General features: G+C 35.8%; 1 protein-coding gene across 5 annotated transcripts in view; it reads left to right on the forward strand.

Moving 5' to 3' along the window:
• The window catches only part of trim3b (tripartite motif containing 3b), a 42523-nt gene that overhangs the window by 1610 nt on the left and 18507 nt on the right, over positions 1-22406 (forward strand). For 2 of the 5 annotated variants that reach the window (XM_051121121.1, XM_051121125.1), the window contains exons 1-2: positions 17532-17693; positions 22050-22231. In XM_051121121.1, coding sequence (XP_050977078.1) covers positions 22086-22231 — 146 coding nt within the window. In that variant the 5' untranslated portion in view covers positions 17532-17693; positions 22050-22085. Of the gene's footprint in view, positions 1-5052; positions 5274-5314; positions 5561-17531; positions 17694-22049; positions 22232-22406 lie in introns of those variants that run through there. The other 3 variants (XM_051121122.1, XM_051121124.1, XM_051121123.1) reach the window with 3 other exon arrangements.

A 22406-nucleotide genomic window follows, 5' to 3' on the forward strand; every position in this document is an offset into this window, starting at 1 on the left:
ATACCAGGCAGTTATTAAGTAATTAAGCAATGGTATTCCCTGTTTGCATATGTGAGAATATTGAATACAATAACTAACCCAGATAAATGCTGATGCATGTCTTTAGCTGTATCTTGTAGCTGTCTTGCATACAACAGACATCAAACGAGCAAGTGTTTGGTTATCTAAGCATTACATCAGTGGTTTTTAACCTTTTTTACTCCAAAAGCCCCTCTTGGTCTATGTTTGTGGTTTACAAAATGTATATTTGTTTTTCACATGAATGGGCACTTTTATGTTCCAGGGGTTGATTTCAACTTTTGATCAAACCATCGAAGTCGATGGCTGCGTCTCATTTCAGATAGTCTCAGTCTCAGACGTCACGCCCACAGACCGCTGGCTGAACGTCTGATGCATACGGCACACTTAGCTGGAAACACTTCAGGAGTTTCAAAATCATCATCGGATTGGTTAGATTATGCTGGATTTCCGGGAGACACGTGTGTTGTGTTCTTTAAGGTTTTTCCTGGAAACAAAAATGCTTTGGCACCAAAGTTTGCCTTGAGAACCACTGCTGTCAGTCAAATCGTTCATTTATTATTCTTGATTATGTAAAAAATGTTTTTCTCTCAAACTCAATAATTATCAAAAAAATGTTTAACTATACACTTTGGTTAGCTATAACAGGGTCATTTTTAAAGGGGTGTGACCAATTATACCTAAAAGCCTATAAACTAAACGAAAACTCAAAACTTAATTAAACTAGGTGAGCACATGCGACATGATTCTAAACAAGCATGCAAAGTTTTATGGAAATCTGAGGATAGGTGGCGCTATAACAGTTATAAATGTTACAATTAATTAAATTTCTATGGTAAATTACCTGGATTTGCCAAAAATGTTTTTTAAGTCATTGATTTAGGTGGTTATAGGCTTGCTAAATAATACTTAATGTCTTTTTTCATATGTAAATAAATAAGCACTTGAACCCCGATAATAGCTGCTTGCAGCTATATTTTATTAACTCTTACGCAAATTGCTGTCATGTCCACTCACAATTTCTAATAACGAAGTTTCTTTGAAAGTTAGTATACTCAGTTGAGTAGGCTTGGAAAAAACATGTCATGGAAGAGCTTTAATTGAAATTTAAGACTTGATGTGTGAACATGAAGAAAAATCAAGATAAATATTATGTATGAAGAGAATATTTGTGTCAAATCTGAGTTTTCAAGTATGCAAAAACTGAAAATATGAATTTTGTATGTTTAGAAAGCTATGAAATTGGCTCGAGCAAGACAAAGACTATATTATAACTAAATAAACAAACAAATAGACGAACAATGTCATTTCCACCACAGAATGCCATCAAGCACAATATATCAACTGAGATATGGTGAAAATGAAATTCATTTGTAAAAACATTTTAGATGTATGTAGAAAAAAAAAACACAAAAATGACAATGTATATGTGTCAAATCACATAAATGGCATATGAAATAAACTAGTTAGAGTGTGAAAAGTGTGTTTAAAGCAAGTCCACAGGGCCAAAGGCACTTACGGTTGATGAAACACCCTACTTGACACAAGAAAAAAACTGTGCATATCCATATATCAAAATATACAAGAGCAGACTGCAGTGTTGTCCAGAGTGTTTCTTTAGTACTCTTTGGAGAGTCTATTTACCAAACCACAACGTGGGAATCTGCAGCATCACATGTGATGGCATCACCACCCTCAGGCTTCCTGAAAAGGGTCTGCCTTCATACCACTAATAGAGCACAAAATACACACTCTCACACAGTGCTGAGTGCTGGCTTTGTGTTGCAGTCACATGCAATTTACAATATGGGTCCTGCAGGTCTGTACTCTTCCTTTATGAATCTACTCCAGGCTGCTGAGGAAAGAGAGAGAGAAAGAGAGGGAGGAGGAGGAGGAGGAGGAGGGGGAACCAGGCAGCCTGCCATCTGGGTTCTGCTGCACTGGATGCAGTCTCCATGGTAACATCTCTCTCTCATGCAATCAAATCAAGGAATGAGATCAGGCCCAGCCCACCCCCTTTAGCATGGATGCAGTTGTTGCTTTTATCAATTAAGCCACGCCCATTCTAACTCTTAGGTTGGTATTTAGTGATGAAATGAACTCAATTTGTCATTAGATGTTGAGGACACTAGTTGTGACTTGGTAGTCCAAGATGTCACCATGTGTTTTTCTCCTTAGGTTGACATAAAGGATATTTTTAGCTTGTCTTGGAAGACCGATGTGACTTGAGTGACTCGTATTGCCCAAGCTGGAATTCCAGCACTATTATTTTTCCATTCTGTTCTGCTGTGTAGTGAATATCTACAGTGGTGGCCAGTCATTCTTTCTCTCTTTGCCTCTATAGTCATTAATCTTCATTAGCTCTCACACAGTTACACAGTCATTATCTTGTCTCCTTGATTTTTCTCCTATCATGTTGTTTCCTGTTATCTCTTCTTTCCCCCCCATTTCCCCTTATTGTGAATATAAACAAGACCTCCTTCTTACAGTGTGCTGAGAAAACGTGTGCCAACAGAAAAAAATGACATCATGCAATTTCATCACACAGGAGAGTCATTGGTTTTAATCGTAATTGGTTTTAACATTAATAGTAAAAGCTGGGTTTTTCATTCCAGAATGTGACTACAGGGTCTTTCATTTTTCAACTATGTGACTACAGTTTGATTTAATATGGAAAGAAAAACACTTCTTTGAAATAACATGCACCAATGAAAGTCTATGTAAAGGCAATTCTGAGAATTGTTTCTGAACACATTATAAATGTTATAAATGTATTGCTGAAAACACGTTCAAGACTGTGAACTACATAGTACTGAATTGTGACCGTTAAACCGTTTTTTGTTTTTTTTAACCATATTTGTGTTCAGGATTTATTGCAGGTGCTGAAATCATGTCTCGATGATGCACTGGAGCCACTGAGCATGGCCCCTTCCCTAACACTATAATAACAAGCATTAGCAGTTCAGAAAGAGTCAGAATTGCAAGATACAAACTTGAAATTCTGACTATTTTTTTCTCAGAATTGCGAGTTAAGCCAGAATTGCGAGATATAAACTCACAATTGCTAGAAAAAGTCAGAATTGTAAGATATAAACTTACATTTGTGAGAATTAAAGTCAGTATTGCGAGATACAAACTCGCATTTGCGAGAAAAAAGGTCGGAATTGCTATATATAAACTTGCAATTGCAAGAAAAAAGTCAGAATCGCAGAATACAAAGTTGCATTAGTGAGGAAAAAAAAGTCAGAATTGTGAAATGTAAACACAGTTTGCGAGAAAAGTCGGAATTGCAAATACAAAGTTGCATTAGCAAGAAAAAAGTCGGAATTGCGAGATATAAACTCGCATTTGCAAGAAAAAAGTCAGAATTGTGAGATAAAATTTGCAATTGCAAGAAAAAAGTTAGAATTGCAGATATAAAGTCGCATTAGCAAGAAAAAAGCCAGAATTGCGAGATGTAAACACAATTGCGAGAAAAGTCCAAATTGTGAGATAAAAGTCACATTTGCGAGAAAGAAGTCAGAATCAGGAGATACAAAGTTGCGTTAGTGAGAAAAAGTAAGAATTGACATACAAAGTTGCATTAGCGAGAAAAAAAGACAAACAATTGCGACAGAAGTCGTAATTGCGAGATAAAAGTCCGAATACAGTTGCATTTGCGAGTCAGAATTGTGAGCTACAAACTTGCATTGTCCATTGAGGACAGCAAGCCAAGTTCGTTTACCATTAACCATTAGGACTGGATTGTGAATTTCTCACAATTCAGAGTTTTTATCTCGCAATTCTGACTTTATTTCTTGCAATTGTGAGTTTATATCATGCAAAAAAAGGTCAGAATTGTGAGATAAAAAGTCGCAATAACGTTTTATTTTTTAATCTAGTGGCAGATACCCTGGGTGTGACAAACTCAAAAGACATTTAAATGAGAAGTTCACTTTCAGAACAAAAATTTACAGATAATTTACTCACCCCATTGTCTTGCAAGATGTTCATGTCTTTCTTGATTATGATTATGTTTCTTGAGGAAAACATTTTAGTAATTTTCTCCATATTGGACTTCTATGGTGCCCCAAAGTTTGAACTTCCAAAATGGTGTTTAAATGCAGCTTCAGTGGGCTCTAAATGATCCCAGCTGGTGAAGAAGGATCTTATATAGTGAAACGAATGGTTATTTTCTTAAAAAAAAAAACAAAAAAAAAAAAAAAAAACATATGTTTATACTTTTTAACCACAAATGCTCGTCTTTTGTAGCTCTGCGATCCGGGTCAATACAGTTGGGGTATATTGGAAAACTAACATCTCATTTCCCCCTCTAACTTTAAAATCAACCTACTGTTGCTGCTGTTTTACTTTTCTTTTTTTTTTTTTATAAAGGGCATTTGACTTTCTTGGCAGGTTCACTTTGTAAACACTGGGTTCTGCAGCGATGTAGGACGATTTTGAAGTTGGAGGAGAAAATGAAATGGGAGTTTTCCAACATACCCCAACTGTATTGACCCGGATTACACAGAGTTCACATGTGCATCACAGAGCTAGACAAGACAAGTGGTTGAGGTTAAAAAGTATATAAATTGTACATTTAAAAAAAAAAAAAAAACATTGTTTCGCTAGATTAGACCCTTCTTCCTTGTCTGGGTTCATTTAGAGCCCTTTGAAGCTGCATTTAAACTGCATTTAGAAAGTTCAAACTCACGGGCACCATAGAAGTCCACTATATAGAGAGAAATCCTAAAAGTTTCCTCAAGAAACATAATTTTTTTACGACTGAAGAAAGAAAGACGTGAACATCTTGAAAACAAGACAAAATATGATTGTTTGCAGTGTATGTGGTACAGTGACAGTCCTTAGAGAGAGAGTACGAGAGATTCCTCTGTATCTAAAGGATGTGTTCTCTCTCTGCCATTTTCCTGTTGCCTTGTACCTTCACTCAGAGCATTGGCTGAGCACATCCCCACCTCCTTTCCCTTCGGCCAATACGCTTCCACTATCTACCCTTCCCTTCCTTCCTCATCAGAGTCTCTCTCTCTCTTCTCTCACACACACATTATACACCCTCGCTTGCTCACGCCCTGCTTCTGCCGCTGCTTCTCTCCTGTCTGCTTGTCTTTCCTGCTTTCTGGATTGGCTGTATCTTCTTTTTTGGGATGAGGGGCTGTAAGGCTGGACGGGTGTGTGCTTGGATGCTTCACTGAGACCTGTCCGTATCTTTCTCTTTCCTTTTCATCCCTCTTTCACTGTCAGCTGCGAGAACTCACGTGAGTACAGTGTCGGGGAGCTCCCTCTTATCCCTCATTCTTTCTCCTTCATGCTTTCATTCTTTCCATCCATCTCGTGGGTTTATCATGCTGTTGTTCACGTAGCTTTGAGAAGGACTGTCTGTGATGAATAATTCACTGCAGTGTCTGGCCTCTCCCTTTCAGTCAGCTGGGCATCTCTGACACACGCATGCACAAACACACACACGCGATTGCAAACACCCGCCAGGATTTCAGCGCTTATGTAAAACAACAGTGTGCTGGGAAATGTATAGATGTGCATCTAGGTGAGTGTGTGTGTGTTTGTAAGCACAAGTATGTTCACTGTCTCCTCTGACATGTGATCGGTGTGCTTTGCAACCTGCAGATTTGAAATGGATGACTTCATATTGAATTCATGATTCAGATCATGATGAGTGTGTTTGGTTTCACAGCGGCTTGCAGTCTCTTAGCAATGATAGGAACTGTCTGTAGACTGAAGATGTGTGATACATCTTAATGATCCTGCAACTGATCATCAGATGTGTTTAGGAATAAAACCGTTTTGTTTTTCACCATTTACTGACTTGCATGCTGCGCCCTATTACAGTGACATGATGGTACAGTTACAGTCATTATTTTCATCTAAGCAGGCAGCTGTAAATAATGTAGTGATGACAACATAACAGCACAATCAGGGCCAGGACAGGTGACACTCATTATAATATTGTTTTGTAGACATTACGCAAATACAGCTGTTGTTGTGCTATAAAAGTTTGCTCTCTGTAATTATTTTAATTAGCATTGATGCTTCCCAAGAGGGAAATTACTTTGCTTGATGGTTGATCTTTTTATACTTCAAGACAATTGAAATTTAGTTTTGTCGTAAAGTAATATAGTATTTATTAATAGTTTAATTTAGCTTTTTGTATTTTAATTGTACAATAGTAACTTAATTTTGTAATTTTGTTTTGTACTTTTTTATTTTTAAAAGAAATGTTATATTTCTGTTTAGCTTTAATTTTGTTTTATTTAAATTTGATTAATTTGATTTAGTATTGCAACTTATTTCAGTTAGTTCTCATTTTCATTTAGAAAAGTTATTTCATTTAATATTTATTTCAAATGAATATTTTTCATAATTTATTCATATTTTATTTGGGCTTTTAAATTAAAAATATTATACAATATACAATTACTAAAGTTCACAGCTGTGATTCATTTGTCTATAAATATATTAAAAAAATATGAATCATTTTTAGAATATATATAATTTAGTTTAATTTAAATATTAGTACATTTAGTATTGCAGCTTATTTTATTTCGGTTAATTATTTCTAGTTTTCACTTAGAAAGTTTAAAATAAATAATATACTATTATAGTATTATAATGTAGTATTTTTTAATATTTTAATATAGTATTTTTTAAAATTTCATTGTTGTAATTTTGAAATGTGCTTTTTGTAATTTTTAGAATATAGATAGATAGATAGATAGGTTTAATTTTTAGGTTTAGGTTTTATTTAGATTTATATAATTATAGTAGATTTAGTATTACAACTAAATTTTAATTTAGAACAATTATTTTTATTTAATATGCATTTAATATAAATATTTTTTCAATATATATTTTTGCTTTTTAAATTAACAAAAATATAAAATATACAATTATTGGTTCACAATATGATTTATTTGTCTATAGATTTTTTTTTCATATTTTAATATAGTATTTATTTCAGTTTAGGAGTAGCTTCAATTTTGTAATTTTGTTATTTTATTATACACTTTTTGTTATTTTTTAGAATATATATATATATATATATCAATTTAAACATTCCTTAGGAAATTAAAATTACACACATTAAGACAAAAAGAGTGACAATCTGTACAATTATTTCATTTCTGTAATGTTATTAATTTTAGAGTTATTTTTAGAGGAGTTCTCCCAGGAAAAACATCTGAGATGTAGGAGACTTAAACAACTGAGATACAAAGATCATTCAACAGATGATACGTGATACATTCAATATATATTTCACAGACATTAAGATTCACAGTTTGCTATTGCACTACTTTCTGTACTGATCCAGCTGTTGATGTACTTTTAGAGGAGCAAGATTATCCATATGTGCTAATCCTCTGTGTACTATCAAAAAAATTTGTAAGAAGCAAATGAACAATTGAATGGCACTTACATGCCATTATGTGTACGTGTGTGTTGAAGAGTGAAGCCTATTACAAAGAAGACCTCACAGGAATGCCCAGCTGACATTGACATAATGGCTCCTGACAAAAAAGAAATAAGACAGTGTATTCAAAGTCTTTTAGAGCTAGAAGTACAGTATGGCTTAGAAATCCAACCATCAGTTTGGATCCATAAAAATGCTTCAGGCTTTTGATCATAAAACTCAATAAAATGCTTTTTCACACTGATTTTACACAAGGTTTGACTGTAAAACTTCCCTTGACTGGTACTGAGAGGTCAAACAGGGATTGTCATGCTCACAAATGGCGTTTGACGTCCTTTGGTTGGAGATTATGATGGGTGGAAGGGCAGTAAGATGCAGCTCAGCTGACAGATGTCTCTGCTTTAGCGTAGTGACGTGAATTACCATCCACAGCCATTGTTCACGTATGCGTGTGTGTGTTCCTGTTCTCGTTCCCTTTGTAGCGTCACATTAAATGCCTTGCCAGGGACATACAGCCTTTATTGTGATAGTTATGGCTGCCTGAGAGACCATTACTCTACCCAACCTTCCCCTTCAGGGTATTCCTATGTGTTTTTGTTTGTGCACTTGTGATGTGAGTTTTGTCTGCTGGGTGTGATACGTTTGTTGTTAATATGGTCAATAGAACCAGTTTAGCTCATTCAACCTGGTTTATAGAGACCCAAGCAGACTTTCCAGTTCGTAAAAGCACTTAAATGCACAGCTAGTTTGATGTGACATTCATAATCATAATACAAAGAGTTTCTGTTTAAAAGCCATTGCTGATATTTGTGCCTGCTTGTATTTAAAATATGTACACTGTCTTTGTTCTTATTCAAAAGGGAAACAAAAGTGCTTCCTGAAGTCTATTGACATAATCATTCTTAGTTGGTGATGGCAGGTATTATTTTAGCTTTCTTTGGCAGATGGCTTTAGATGGTTTTCTCTCAGTCGCACTGTTATTTGAAGTGTTAATTAGTATTTATAGAACATTTAAGCATAAGAATGAAATATAAATGAAAAATATAAAGGTATAGCATAGTTTAATATGCAGATGTCATTCTCTGAGCAGTTTGATTAATAGGGACGAAAGAGATTTGAACTTGTTAGTGCTAAAAATGTCTTTTTAGCCTTAGGATGGAAGCATGTGTGATGTAAAAACATGTGGATTTCTGTTAGTTTTGATTTGAATATCTCTTGCCAGAAGGTTTATTTCACCCAAAAATGATATTTCCAAACTAGTAAGACTTCACAGCAGTGCAACTAAACATGGCTCAACCGTAGCTGGCCTTTAACGTGTCAGTTGCGTTTCTGTCTATGCAGGCTCAGAAAGCTCTTGAATTTCATCAAAAACATCTTAATTTGTGTTCTGAAGATGAACGAAGGTCTCACGGGTTTGGAACAACATGAGGATGAGTAATTAATGACAGAATTTTCATTTTTGGGTGAGCTATCACTTTAAATTTCCAAGTAAAATGAATCTGTTTTTATGTAGTAGCTTACACTGCAGTACCTCTTAAAATGTTGCAGCCACTGACAGATGCAAACTTTTTGAAGAACTGATTTGAAAAAGACCTGAGGGAGACCAGGGAACCTTTCCTTTTGAAGACTGATGCTGACTCTGAATGTCAGTGTTCATGTGAAGCAGCATGAGAAAAGAGAGTCCCCGTGCCACTTGAGCAATGCATGGATGTGTTTGATGTGATCATGTGTGCTGTAATGCGATAAAACGAGCATGACAACGTGCACATCCTCTACAAAACAATCGTTTTAAAGCATTCTCAAGTCATCTTACTTCTCTGCAGGCTTGTTGGGGTTTATTTAAATCTGAAATTATTCCCAAGAGATCAGTGTGTTATGTTATTTCTGTCAGTGTAAGTGGTCTTAGGGAGAATTAGTCTGGCTTGGTTACAGATACTATTGACTGTTGTTCCTTGATTATGAAGGCGTTTCTGAGAAAGAGAGAGCGAGAGAGAAATGGGGGAAGGAGGAATTAATGAAGAGTCAGGAGAGCTTGAAAAAAAGTGCTGCCGCACACAGCGGGAATATACTGATGGTGAACTATGTTGAATTTCATGTTCCTTTTGAGTACAATTTGGTAGCACAAATGCTTTGCTAATTCGCTACATTTATGCAATTGGCATATGCTTTTAAAGAGATAGTTTGCCCAAAAATGAAAATTCTGTCATTAATTACTGTCATGTCGTTCCAAACCCATGAGACCTTCGTTCATCTTTGGAACACAATTTAAAATATTTTTGATGAAATCTGAAAGTTTCTGATTCTGCATAGACGTCAACGCAACCGACACGTTCAAGGCCCAGAAAGGTAGTAAGAACATCGATAAAATAGTCCATGTGACATCAGTGGTTCAACCGTAATGTTATGAAGCTACGAGAATACTTTCTGTGTGCAAAGAAAGCAAAAATAACTGCTTAATTTAACAATTTCCTCTCTTCTGTGTCAGTTTACAGTGTCTTTATTGAGGAAAGTACCACGGTGCATGTGTGTGGTGCTCCTGACGCAGGAGCAGGTGTTCTGACGTAGAACGTCCATCTCTCTTAGTTCGTCGTCTGTATATTCTGGTTCAGACAAGTAAGGCTGGGCACTAAATTGCACGTAAGGTTGTTGAAATCATCAGCTAAGTTTACAAAGATGTACAGTGTGCGTCGTCTTCTATTTATTTTTTTGTTTTTTTTTAGTCGTTATATTTGTTTTCTTTGTGCACAGAAAGTATTCTTGTAGCTTTATAAAATTAAAGGAGAACTCCACTTCCAGAACGACAATTTACAAATAATTTACTCACCCATTTGTCATCCAAGATGTTCATGTCTTTCTTTCTTCAGTCGTAAAGAAATTATTTTTAAGGAAAACATTTCAGCATTTCTCCATATAATAGACTGATATGGTGCCCCGAGTTTGAACTTCCAAAATGCAGTTTAAATGCAGCTTCAAACGATCCCAAATGCGGTTGTAAATGATCCCAGCTGAGAAAGAAGGGTCTTATCTAGCGTAACGACCGGTTATTTTAATAAAAATAAAACAATTTCTATACTTCCTAATGCCAAACACTCGTCTTGTCTTGCTCTGCCTGGACTGTGTTTTTCTGGTTCATGACAGTTAGGGTATATCGAAAAACTCCCATCTCATGTTCTCCCTCAACTTCAAAATCGTCCTATATCGCTGTTTTACCTTTTTTGTTAAGGGTGTTTGATCATCTTTGCATGTTCACTTTGCAAAGGCTGTGTCAGTACTTCTGCAGCGATGTAGGATGATTTTGAAATGATTTTTGAAGTTGAGGGAGAAAATACGATTGGAGTTTTTCAATATACCCTAACTGTCTTGACCCAGAATACACAGAGTTCAGGGAGAGAAAGGCATGACAAGCGTTTGAGATTAAAAAGTAGTTAAGTTGTATTTTTTTTAATGAAAATAACCGATCGTTTATATAAGGCCCTATTTCCTCGGCTGGGATTGTTTACAACCGCATTTGGGATCATTTGAAGCCGCATTTAAACTACATTTTGGAAGTTCAAACTCGGGGCACCATATCAGCCCATTATATGGAGAAAAATGCAGAAATGTTTTCCTCAAAAACATAATTTCTTTACAACTGAAGATAGAAAGACATGAACATCTTGAATGACAAGGGGGAACTCACAAAGGCTTAACATTTCAGCAATATGAAATTCTTTGTTCAGACAACTATGTTTGACTAGTTGGTCAACATTTGGGGTAATTTGTTGGTCTGACAATGGTTTTTATGTAGTTTTTTAAGAAAATTGCATTTTTTAGTATCTGAGACTCAGAAAGTTTTGTAAACTGGAAAATATTCAGTTGCGTTTTTTACATTGTACCTTTCTGGGCCTTGAACGTGTCAGTTGTGTTGCTGTCTATGCAGGGTCAGAAAGCTCTCGGATTTCATCAAAAATATCTTAATTTGTGTTCCAAAGATGAACAAAGGTCTTATGGGTTTGGAACGACATGAGGGTGAGTAATTAATGACAGAATTTTCATTTTTGGGTGAACTATCACTTTAAGCCCTACCTCTATCCAAATAACAACCAATAGATAAAAACAAAGTCCCTGCCCTAATTTTCGATATTTTTTTTTTTTTTGGGTGTAAGTCACAAAACAGAAGAAAAGATCTGTTGCTATTTCGATTCATCACAGCTTTAATTGTAAAGTACTGCATATGTCATTTCTACGCTCCCTGTGGCATCAAATGCAACTGCAGAAGTAAAGATTCTTTCAGCTAGTCCCAGCCCAAACTCACGCCACTGGTTAAGCCAGAAATTGATGTATCAGGCTTTTTAAAAGCACCACAACCACACTCTACTTCGCTTACTTAAAGGGTTAGTTCACCCAAAAATGAAAATTCTGTCTTGAATTACTCACCCTCATGTCATTCCAAACCTATAAGTCCTTCGTTCATCTTCAGAACACAAATAAAGATATTTTTGATTCAATCCGAGAGCTTTCTGACCCTGCATAGGCAGCGACACAACTGAAATGTTCCCAGGTCCAGAAACGTAGCAAGGACATAAAATGGTCCATGTGACATCAGTGGTTCAATCGTAATGTTATGAAGCTACAAGAATACTTTTTGTGCACAAAGAAATCAAAAATAACAACTTTATTCAATAATCCATCTCCTCCTCATCCTGTCGGCAGCGGCGTGCTGTTATTGTGAAGAGAGTATCACAACGCATTGGATATCGGAAAAAATGTAATATTGTGCATCCCTACTTAAGGTTGTTTCTGCACATTAAATTGCAAGAGCGATTAAATATTTCACAAAATAAAGATTACACACTTAAAATCCAAAGAAAAATCTAATGTTGTTTGCATCACGCAGCATATTAATCGAATGTATCTCGTAATACCCTTGACAGTGTTTTTTATTTCGTATTTGCTCAGGTTTATTTTTTGATGGATGCGTCAGAGCCCTCCAGAACCGTAGCCTCTTTGAACTCTCATGGGTCTGGTCCTCTTCTCACTATTCAGAAAACACTTGTTCAGTCCTGAATCACAGAACGAGGACACTCCTGCATAATTTATACTCCTAAACTGATAAACACACTGTATAAGTGAGTTTTTCCACTGAAACGCCAGAGGCCGATCCGCAGGGTGACTCACACCCATCTGCGAAAAGCACATGTGCATTAGCTTTGTTAAAACTCTCCACTTTACATATGGCAAGTGCTTTATTAAACGCAGAAGTCTTTGACCTGTTTGTTGGTATTGTTTATATGCTCAAGGCATTAAGTGTTCTCAAGTATCTCCTCTGAAAACACACACACACACACACACAAATAAACATTAGTTATTTAAAGGATCAGATTATTTCTGACCCATCTCACGTACCCAGCTATGCATGCATTCCCTTGAGGAATATTCCCATAGTACAGAGAAAGAGAGAAAAAGACAGTAAGATTATTAGGACAAACGTAATATTATGCGAATAAGCTTTTAATGTTCCACTGTCAGGACCAGGTCCAGTTACTGAGAGGAAACCGAGCACAACTAGAGTAATACAACTGCATATGTGTCTATATTTTATAGCCTGAGCTATAAAGAGAAACTATTGAGCAATAGAAATTACTCTAGGCTGTCAACTTATGAATGTAAAAATTTAAACACAAGCTGTAAACTCCCAAATCTGTGTAATGACCACTACAAGACTGTGACATAGGTAGAGCAAGATCTTTCTCGCTCTGTTGAATCCCGCTTTCTCTCTCCTGTGCCCTGCGGTATCCTGACAGCATTCTGTTGAGTCATGTTTCCTGCGGCATGATTACCGCTCCCTCTCTGCAATTGCAGTGACATGCTGTATTACATAACTGGACACAGTAAGAGGACGGTGCCTGAGGACTCCATCTGAGCCAAGTAAACTGGACGTAGCATCTTATTGCACTTTATGTAAAGATTAATTAATGCAATCATCAAGAAACAACTTTAATTACACTTCACTGTTTGTGCTGTGTGGGAGCGCTCCATATGTTTAGTTACTGCACAGATGATATACAGAAAATATATGAAGATTTAAATTTGATGGAGTTTAACTGGAATGACTGGCATTGCAGAATGGATTTGCTGTGAAGTTTCCCACAGCGCTATCCCACAGTTCTTTGCTGTTTGAGTAAGCACAGTCAGTTACTGATCTACTGGACAGTGCAAAACCCTGACAGATGATATTAGCCCGCTTAGTAGGTCAGGAAAGTGCAGTAGATATGAATTTAAGATTTCGGTTGGCTGCGTTTCATGATTTGGTTGAACAAAATCCCCCCCTTTTTTATGGCCGGTACATTCTGGGTGCCTCTACCTAGAAGTTAGCGAGCAATATTTATCATGTCAGCCCGGATCATCCACCACAAAGCTGCTCTGTCACAAAGATTACAAAGGTTTCACTGTCTTTAATTTCCCTTTTACACAAGTTACAGCATGTATTCTCCCATATGCAAAAAAATTCCATGATTAAAAAGTCCAGCTTTAGTTATGCCTGCTGTGTTGGTGCAAGTTGAAAGCAGTGGCGTCAGTCAGAGGTGTGGGTGTTATCTGAAAACCAGCCACCGTGGGAGAAATCAGACAGTCAATCCCTCCAGATTAATGACAGTTGATGTTTTCCATTTAATCTTGGGCTGCTCTGCCGATGGATTAAAAATGTCATTCACTCAGTGTTTTGAAATCTGTTTTTAAACAAATAAATAATTACATTCATAAATATGTAAAAGGTAGAAGTATAGGCAGGGCTGGGCGGTATACTAGCATTATCGTTTATATCGATATACAGTAGTTCAATACGAGAGCATATGAAAAATTGTGCTGCTGCGGGTAAAGTGTATATTTCAGTTTGTCCTATACATGAGACATGTTTTTATTAAGGGCTTTAAAATACTTTTTAAGATATAGGCTAGTTAAAGGAGAATTTCACTTCCAGAACAAAAATTTACAGATAATGTACTCACCCCCTTGTCATCCAAGATGTTCATGTCTTTCTTTTTTCAGTTGTAAAGAAATTCTGTTTTTTAAAAAAACATTTCAGGATTTCTCTCCATATAGTGGACTTTAATGGTGCCCGAAAGTTTGAACTTTCTAAATGCAGTTTAAATGCAGCTTTAAAGGGCTCTAAACGATCCCAGCCGAGGAATAAGGGTCTTATCTAGCGAAACAATTGGTTATTTACTAAAATAAAACATAACAATTTATATACTTTTTAACCTCAAATGCTTGTCTAGCTCTGCGTGAACTATGTGTATTTTGGCTCAAGACAGTTAGGGTAGTTTGAAAAACTCCCATCTCATTTTCTTCTCCAACTTCAAAATCGTCCTACATCGCTGTTTTACCGTTTTTGTAAAGGGCGTTTGATCTTCTTTGCATGTTCACTTTGTAAACACTGGGTCGGTACTTCTGCAGTGATGTAGGACAATTTTGAAGTTGGTGGAGAAAATGAAATGGGAGTTTTTCGACACACTGTATTGAACCGTGATATTAAGTTGTTCTACTCAAGATGCCTTCAAAGTAGGTACCAAAGATGTTCATAATCAATGTCCATTACATATGCGGATTGAAATCGAAAAGTTTTTTATTAGGGGTTCAAGCATGTAGCCCTAAAACCCTATTGTAATTGTTAGAATGGCCAAGCATCAGCAATTTCCATGTAAAACTGATCAGGCAGACCAAACCATAAATCGCAGAGACTTGAAACTTGGAGAGATGGTAGTACTCACACTGCCCGACAATGTCACTAAGGTGGCGCTACTTGTGAACTGTTCTTAGTTTTTTCGCCTGATCAGAGCCAAATCAGTGCAGGAAAATTCTCCAGAGAGTGAATATCAATAATTATCAAAAAAGTTGAACTTTCGATTCACTGTTTCAAAGGGACACCAAAACGATTAAAAGCAACAAGGCCGTTTTTACTAAAACGGCTGTAACTTTTGAACGGAATGAGATATCTTCACCAAACTCACAACATGTTTTCTAAGAGCTCAATCTGAGGTCACATGAAAGAAGTCATGGAGCTTGGTCACTTGGTGGTGCTATAAGGGGAAAAAACATAAAGATGGCCATAACTATGCAACCGTTTATCAGCATGAAAATCTGTATGCACAGTCTTGGTCCAAAGTGCCACAAGTGTCTATAAGGACATTTGTGCATCTCAAAAAATATGGCCACCATTGATTAATTTCGAGCATCTATCAGACAAGGTTAACGGATGTTGATCAGAGCGAAACTCAGTGGGCCTGTTTGACTCCCTAAAGGTCTGTGAGAAACTTTAAAGAAATTGGCCACCTGGGGCGATATCACATTTTTCATGGGGATAAACGATTGTATATTGCGGGTTTTTTTAAACATACACATGATATTCAAATCATACGATAGACCTCCTCGTACTGAACAACTTTGCATCTAAAACCACTGCTGTCAATCAAACTGTTAGTCAAATAATTGAGAAGATGTGAAAAACCTACATTGGGAACTAGCCCTAGGTTTTTCGCTCAATCTGGAAAAAAAACACTGCAGTACAATTCTCTAGACTCTAAGCCAATAATTATCAAAAAATGTTGAAAACAGTTTGGGATACTGGAATGGGATCGTTTAGTAAAGCCTAAACAAAACTCAAAACTTTAGGAAATCTGGTGAGCACATGCCACAGGTGATTCTAAACAAGCATGCAAAGTTTTAGGGAGATCAGACCACAGCTGCTGCTGTAACAGTCATAAATGATTAAAAACATCATATTTTTGTTAAATTACAAGGATTTGCCAAAAATACTCTTTTAATCATTGATTTAGGTGGATTCAGGCTTGCTAAATAATATGTAATGTCTTTTTTCTTACGTGTCTTAAATCACTTGAAATCTTCTTTTCACTAACATTTAGATATTAAACTTGAAAAAAAATGCCAACAATAAAAACTGATTTCCTTAAAGGCCATAGATCTTACCATTATTTAATAGGGCTGTTAACATGTTCTCCGACAAGTGGAATTGATGAGACCTGTTATCTGGGTTTGGTCAGATAATAATAATAATTGGTTTTAGACTGTGATGTTTTACAATGTTAGAATGCAGTGTGATTTTAGCCTCTTATTTTGCACATAATAACCTACATACTTATATATTTATATATTTGTTTTAATTTAATTGCCTTACATATATGTATATGTATATTAATCCAAATATAACACTGTAGAAAATACAAAGTAATTCAGCCAAAAAATACAGAGATATTATTTTTTTGGCCAATATCACCCAGCCCTAATACATACATGAAAATATTGTTTAATAGTAATTATTAATTTCTTTTTGAATTATAAAATGCATTTTTGTCAGTTTTATTTATTAGTTTATTATAATTTTTTTTTATTACTCATGAATAAGAGTCATAATCCTGCAATCTGGAGTCACTCCACCCAGATGTAATGACATCACCTTTTATATAACCATCATACGGAGCGATTGTTTTATGACTTTATATGTCAGTCAGTTCACAAGCAAGCAAAAGTAGGGCAATATATGGAGCTAACAGGAGATTAACATTCATTTTGATGATTATGTCACGTTAAAATAGTTGAACAGTGAAACATACCGTAAATAATCTTTGAGCAATGAAACATCCTACACTTTTTGTGACTCAAAATGATTCACTTTCACTCAAGTGCATTTAAGAAGCTTTATCCACCAAGAAGCTTTTTCTTTAGAAGCAGGTGTACAGTGAACTGAACACTATTTTTTATGACTACAACTGTCAAACTAAACTTAAGTGTTTTTATATGATCATTATTGTGCATTGTTCATAAGCTTTCACACACAAAGTGCAACTAAAAAGCTTTCTTTCAACTCAAATCCTTTCTCTTTCCCAACCCACCCAATCTGTCAGTAGGAATTGTTGCTCTCTGAGGCAATCCATGCCTTTGGGAAGATAACATTGAAAGGCCAATCGCAGCAGAGCTCGTGGGAGGAGCAAAGGCTCTGCATTCAGCCTCAACCAATGGTGTAGCCCGGTAGACGTGGTTTGGCTTTAGCCAGCCGCCCCTTTGTGACATCACAGCTGTTGCTCGGGCAGTGAGAGTGCACTAGGCGTGGGGAACGACAAGCCGTGCGTTCATCTGGGGAGGGGGGCTAGAGACAGAGGGAAGGGGATCTGTTGTGCTATTCAGCCACCAGGCCTTGCTGAAATCTGAGAAAACAACAATGGGACCTGCTTGAGAAGCGTCCACTTTGCTTTTGAGTGTAAGTGTGATTTTTCTTTAACCCTCTAGTGCGTTTAGAGTCCTGGTGTGTGCACGTGAACGGTCGTCTGTGTGTTTTTACTTGCTCACTGGTGCAGTGAAGAGCTTGGTCTATGAAAGAGAAGAATGCTTTTGTTTCTGTCTCTGGTTTCCTTTTTTAAACAGCTGGTCAGAGGTTGAGGAATGGTTTCATGCTTTGGTTAGTATCATGTCCACGCCTTCACTGCCTAATCGGATTTTACCATGTTTTCAGAAGACCCTCATGTGGGAGAGCAGTTATATGTTTTGAGGTTGTTTATAGATAAAATATATATTTTTTGAGATGTTAAGCTATAGTTTTGGAAGTCTAGATCTTGAGTTCAGCATCTCATTGAAGGTTGATGGATGTCGGAAGCAGTTAGATGGGCGTGGATGGTGTTTGAAAGGTGTATGTGCCATGGACACAGTGACGTGTGGGAGTGATTGTGGGATAATTTTGTAAGAGGGTGCGTGACACAATTGCTGATTGTTGTTTGCTTTTTTTTTTTGAACAATGACACAGTGTTTGGTTTCTCAATTGTGGCTGTATCTGGGTCAGGGTTGCTGACCGCTGGCCTGACCCCTGAGGTCTTACATATTTCATTTTAGAGGAACAGGTGAATTTATGTCACCCTTAAGAGTTTAGAGCTATCTATCTATCTATCTATCTATCTATCTATCTATCTATCTATCTATCTATCTATCTATCTATCTATCTATCTATCTATCTATCTATCTATCTATCTATCTATCTATCTGTCTATCTATCTATCTATCTATCTATCTGTCTATCTATCTGTCTATCTATCTATCATCACCAGTCAAAAGTTTTGTTTTGTTTTTGTAATTTGTAATGTTTTTTAAAGAAGTCTCTTCTGCCCACCAAGCCTGCATTTGTTTGATCCAAAATACAGTGAAAGCAGCTATATTGTGAAATATTTTTACTATTTAAAATAACTGTTTTCTATTTGAAAATATTGTAAAATGTAATTTATTCCTGTGATCAAAGCTACATTTTCAGCATAATTACTCCAGTCTTCATTGTCACATGATCATTCAGAAGTCATTTTAATATGCTGATTTGCTGTTTAAGAAACTTTTTTTCTGGATTCTTTGACAAAAAGAAAGATCCAAAGATCAGCATTTATCTGAAATAAAAAGCTTTTGTAACATTATACACTATACCACTTAAAAGCTATAAATTATAGAAGAAATAGGAAGAAATTATAGAAATTAGCGTTCTTTAAATTGATGATAAAGACATTTATAATGTTACAAAAGGTTTCTATTTTAGATAAATGTTGTTCTTCTGAACTTTTTATTCATCAAAAAACCTGAAACAATTCTACTCAGCTGCTTTCAACATAATAATATTAATAATAAATGTTTTTTGAGCAGCAAATCAGCATATTAGAATGATTTCTGAAGGATCATGTGACACTAAAGACTGGAGTAATAATGATAAAAATTCATTGTTGAAATCAGAGGAATACGTTACATTTTGAAACATATTCAAATAATAAACAGTTATTTAAATAGTAAAAAATATTGTAACAGTACAGAATTGTACTGTTTTTGCTGTACTTTGGATCAAATAAATGCAGGCTTGGTGAGCAGAAAAAAATCTTTAAAAAACATTAAAAATCTTGCTGTTTAAAGACTTTTGACTGATACTGTGTATATATATATATATAGAGAGAGAGAGAGAGAGAGAGAGAGAGAAATTGATCCTTTATATAATAAGAAAGAATTAAATATATAAAAAAGAAAATATAAACCATAATAGTTTGCCTATTATAATTATTAATGTGTTATTTTTAATAAATTAAAAACAAACAAACAAAAAATAGAAGAAAAAAAAATGTTTTAAAAGAAATTCGAGCATCATGTCCAAAGGCAAACACTTCTAATTTTTATTTAGTTTAAACTAAATATCTAAATGTAAATATCTAAAATGTATCTAAAAGTACAGACAGGTTTAAACAAATTAAAACAGAAATAAAATAAAAATCTTGAAAATAAAATCTAATTTAAAAAATCTAGTTTGGCTATTATTATTATCTATCATATATATATATATATATATATATATATATATATATGATGTCATTCATATAGAGGACCCTTGCAGACCCTCATGACTGTGTATGTCAATAACTCTCTTAAAATATCACATAACGTGTCATTTTTATGACTAGACAAGGTTAGTTCAGGTCGAATGTCATGTGGTGTGACTCCCCAAAAACGTAATCATATTTATCATTAATAAATTTAAGATATATGTAAAAAATACTTTCAACAGTGAAAATAAAAACCTGTTTACACACCTGATTATAATGATTTAATAAAAAAAGAAATTTAGTTTGCGTGCATGAGAGAGTACATGTTTGCAAACTAAATATTTTTTTTTATAGACACTATTATATGTCATTAACGGCAGGAAACGTTCTGTGCCTATTTTCAGATGTGTTTCTCATTTCAGACTAGTAAATCTCATTTATAAATATGCTTTGCAACATGTTTAGTAACATGATCATGAATTCTATGTGTCAGTGTGTATCTGAGCCCCCATCAGCCCAGATACCTGCTCTGGCTCCTTTTTCTGTGTTGTGCCACAAGAATCTTAGCCATCCGCTGCTGGACGTGACCCCTTATTAAGCCTACCCCACTGAGACATACATCTAAATATAGCCCGTATACATCAACATATCAAATCAGAGAGGGTGAGGGGGTTTGGGGGAGGAGGATTATACAGAATGGGTATCAGCCGTGTTTAACGCTCTCACGTTACCATCACTCATACGTCCACGAGAGCACATGTCAGTCCTGCAGAATTATCAGAGCAGCACTGAGACCAGAGGGACTGGAGTAAACTGAGAACAAGACACTCGCTGTCAAAACATGGCAGAGAGCAGAAGTGAGAGACTGAAAGAGTGTTAATGAAACACTGGCCTGCAGACTAATCAGACGGAAAGACTTTTCTGAATTAAAGGACTCATTTTATGTTTCTGTTAAATCTGTTAAATTGTAAGGGAGAGTGGGGTAAGATGTGCCTTAATCTAACAGATGTACTGAAATAACTAAAACACTGCATTAAGAGCCAGGGGTGAAAACTTTTTGAATTTGAACATCAGGGTAAATTTAACTTATTTTGTCTTCTGGGGAACATGCAAGTATCTTCTGTAGCTTCTGAAGGGCAGTACTAAATGACAAAAAATATATTTTGGCAAAATATTGTCTGAAAGTTTTCACCCCCCAGCTCTTAATGCATTGTGTTTCCTTCTAGTGCATCAGTGAGCGTTTGAACCTTCTGTAATAGTTGCATATGAGACCCTCAGTTGTCCTCGGTGTGAAAAGATGCATCCTTAAGTCATACAGTCATTGTTGGAAAGGATTCAAATACACAAAAATGCTAAAAAACCAAAGAATTTGTGGAGGCAGTTTAACTGTTCAGGACAAACAAGTGACTCATGAACAACTATCACTAAACAAAAAAACACAACTGTGGATCATTCAGGTAACAACACAGTATTAAGAATCAAGTGTATGTAAACTTTTGAACAGAGTAATTTTTATAAATTCAACTATTATTTTCTATTGTGGACTATATGTAAACGTCTTTTATGTGAAATATCTTATTCAGGTCAGTATTAAATAAACAAAAACATGCATTTTGTATGATCCCTCTTAGTTTGGTAAAAAAAAAATTAACATGTTGCAGATTCTGCAAGGTGTATGTAAACTTTTGACTTCAACTGTACGTTTTTGTCATGAGTTTTTTACTGCTTTGAAGGTGGTTAAATTTCTACAGCCCTATATTAGACACTTTCTTTAACATCCTGAAATAGAATTAATCCTGAAATATTAGTTATTCCTCTGTCTCATATCTCTTTGCCTAGAGGACAACTAAAGTGGCACAGCATGTACCACCATCGTCAAGAGCTAGTAATGGCCGCAGCAGTAGTTCATGTCCTTGTATCAGTACTTATCTGTCTGCCCGCTGTTGTTGTGTCTCATCTGGAAAAGTGGCATGAAAATTGACAGCATCTATTTGCCTCCACCACTCCGTAATCCAATTTTCCACGCTCGTCTTTTCTGATGAAATACGGTGTGTTCTTTGGCCTGCAGAATAACAGTTATTTTCCTGTGTTAAAGTTACCGGTTTGATAGCGGCTCAGCAGGCGTCACCTGTCATCTTATTCTCATGTGTTTCTCTTCATTTTTTAGGTTGTCTTTTCATGCCACACTCTGAGCCTCTCCATCATTGTTCATCAAAGTTAAAGTGGTGTAGTGTTATGGGTTTTAATTTTTCAGTAACATAGCATCTTCTTCATTTCAGGTTAAGGTGTGTCCTGGCCCCCGGCCCCCTCTGTGGATGTCTGTCACCATGGCAAAGTTTGAGACCGGCCGCACAAGCCCAGTGGTCCGCCAGATAGACAAGCAGTTCCTGGTGTGTAGTATCTGTCTGGACCACTACCACAACCCCAAAGTCCTGCCCTGCCTGCACACCTTCTGCGAAAGGTCTGTTTGTTGCCATAAATATCGATATCACTGTCTTAAATAGGAATTAAAAATAATTCTGGTATTTTATTTCCTGGTAAGTCCTAATTTGATGATGCTGAGTTGAAAAATATCAACAAAAACTTTTCATCACGTACAGTTGTTTTTCAAATTACATATATTTATCAGCTATAAT

This window comes from Labeo rohita, chromosome 10, assembly GCF_022985175.1.
Source record: "Labeo rohita strain BAU-BD-2019 chromosome 10, IGBB_LRoh.1.0, whole genome shotgun sequence".
NCBI lineage: Eukaryota > Metazoa > Chordata > Actinopteri > Cypriniformes > Cyprinidae > Labeo > Labeo rohita.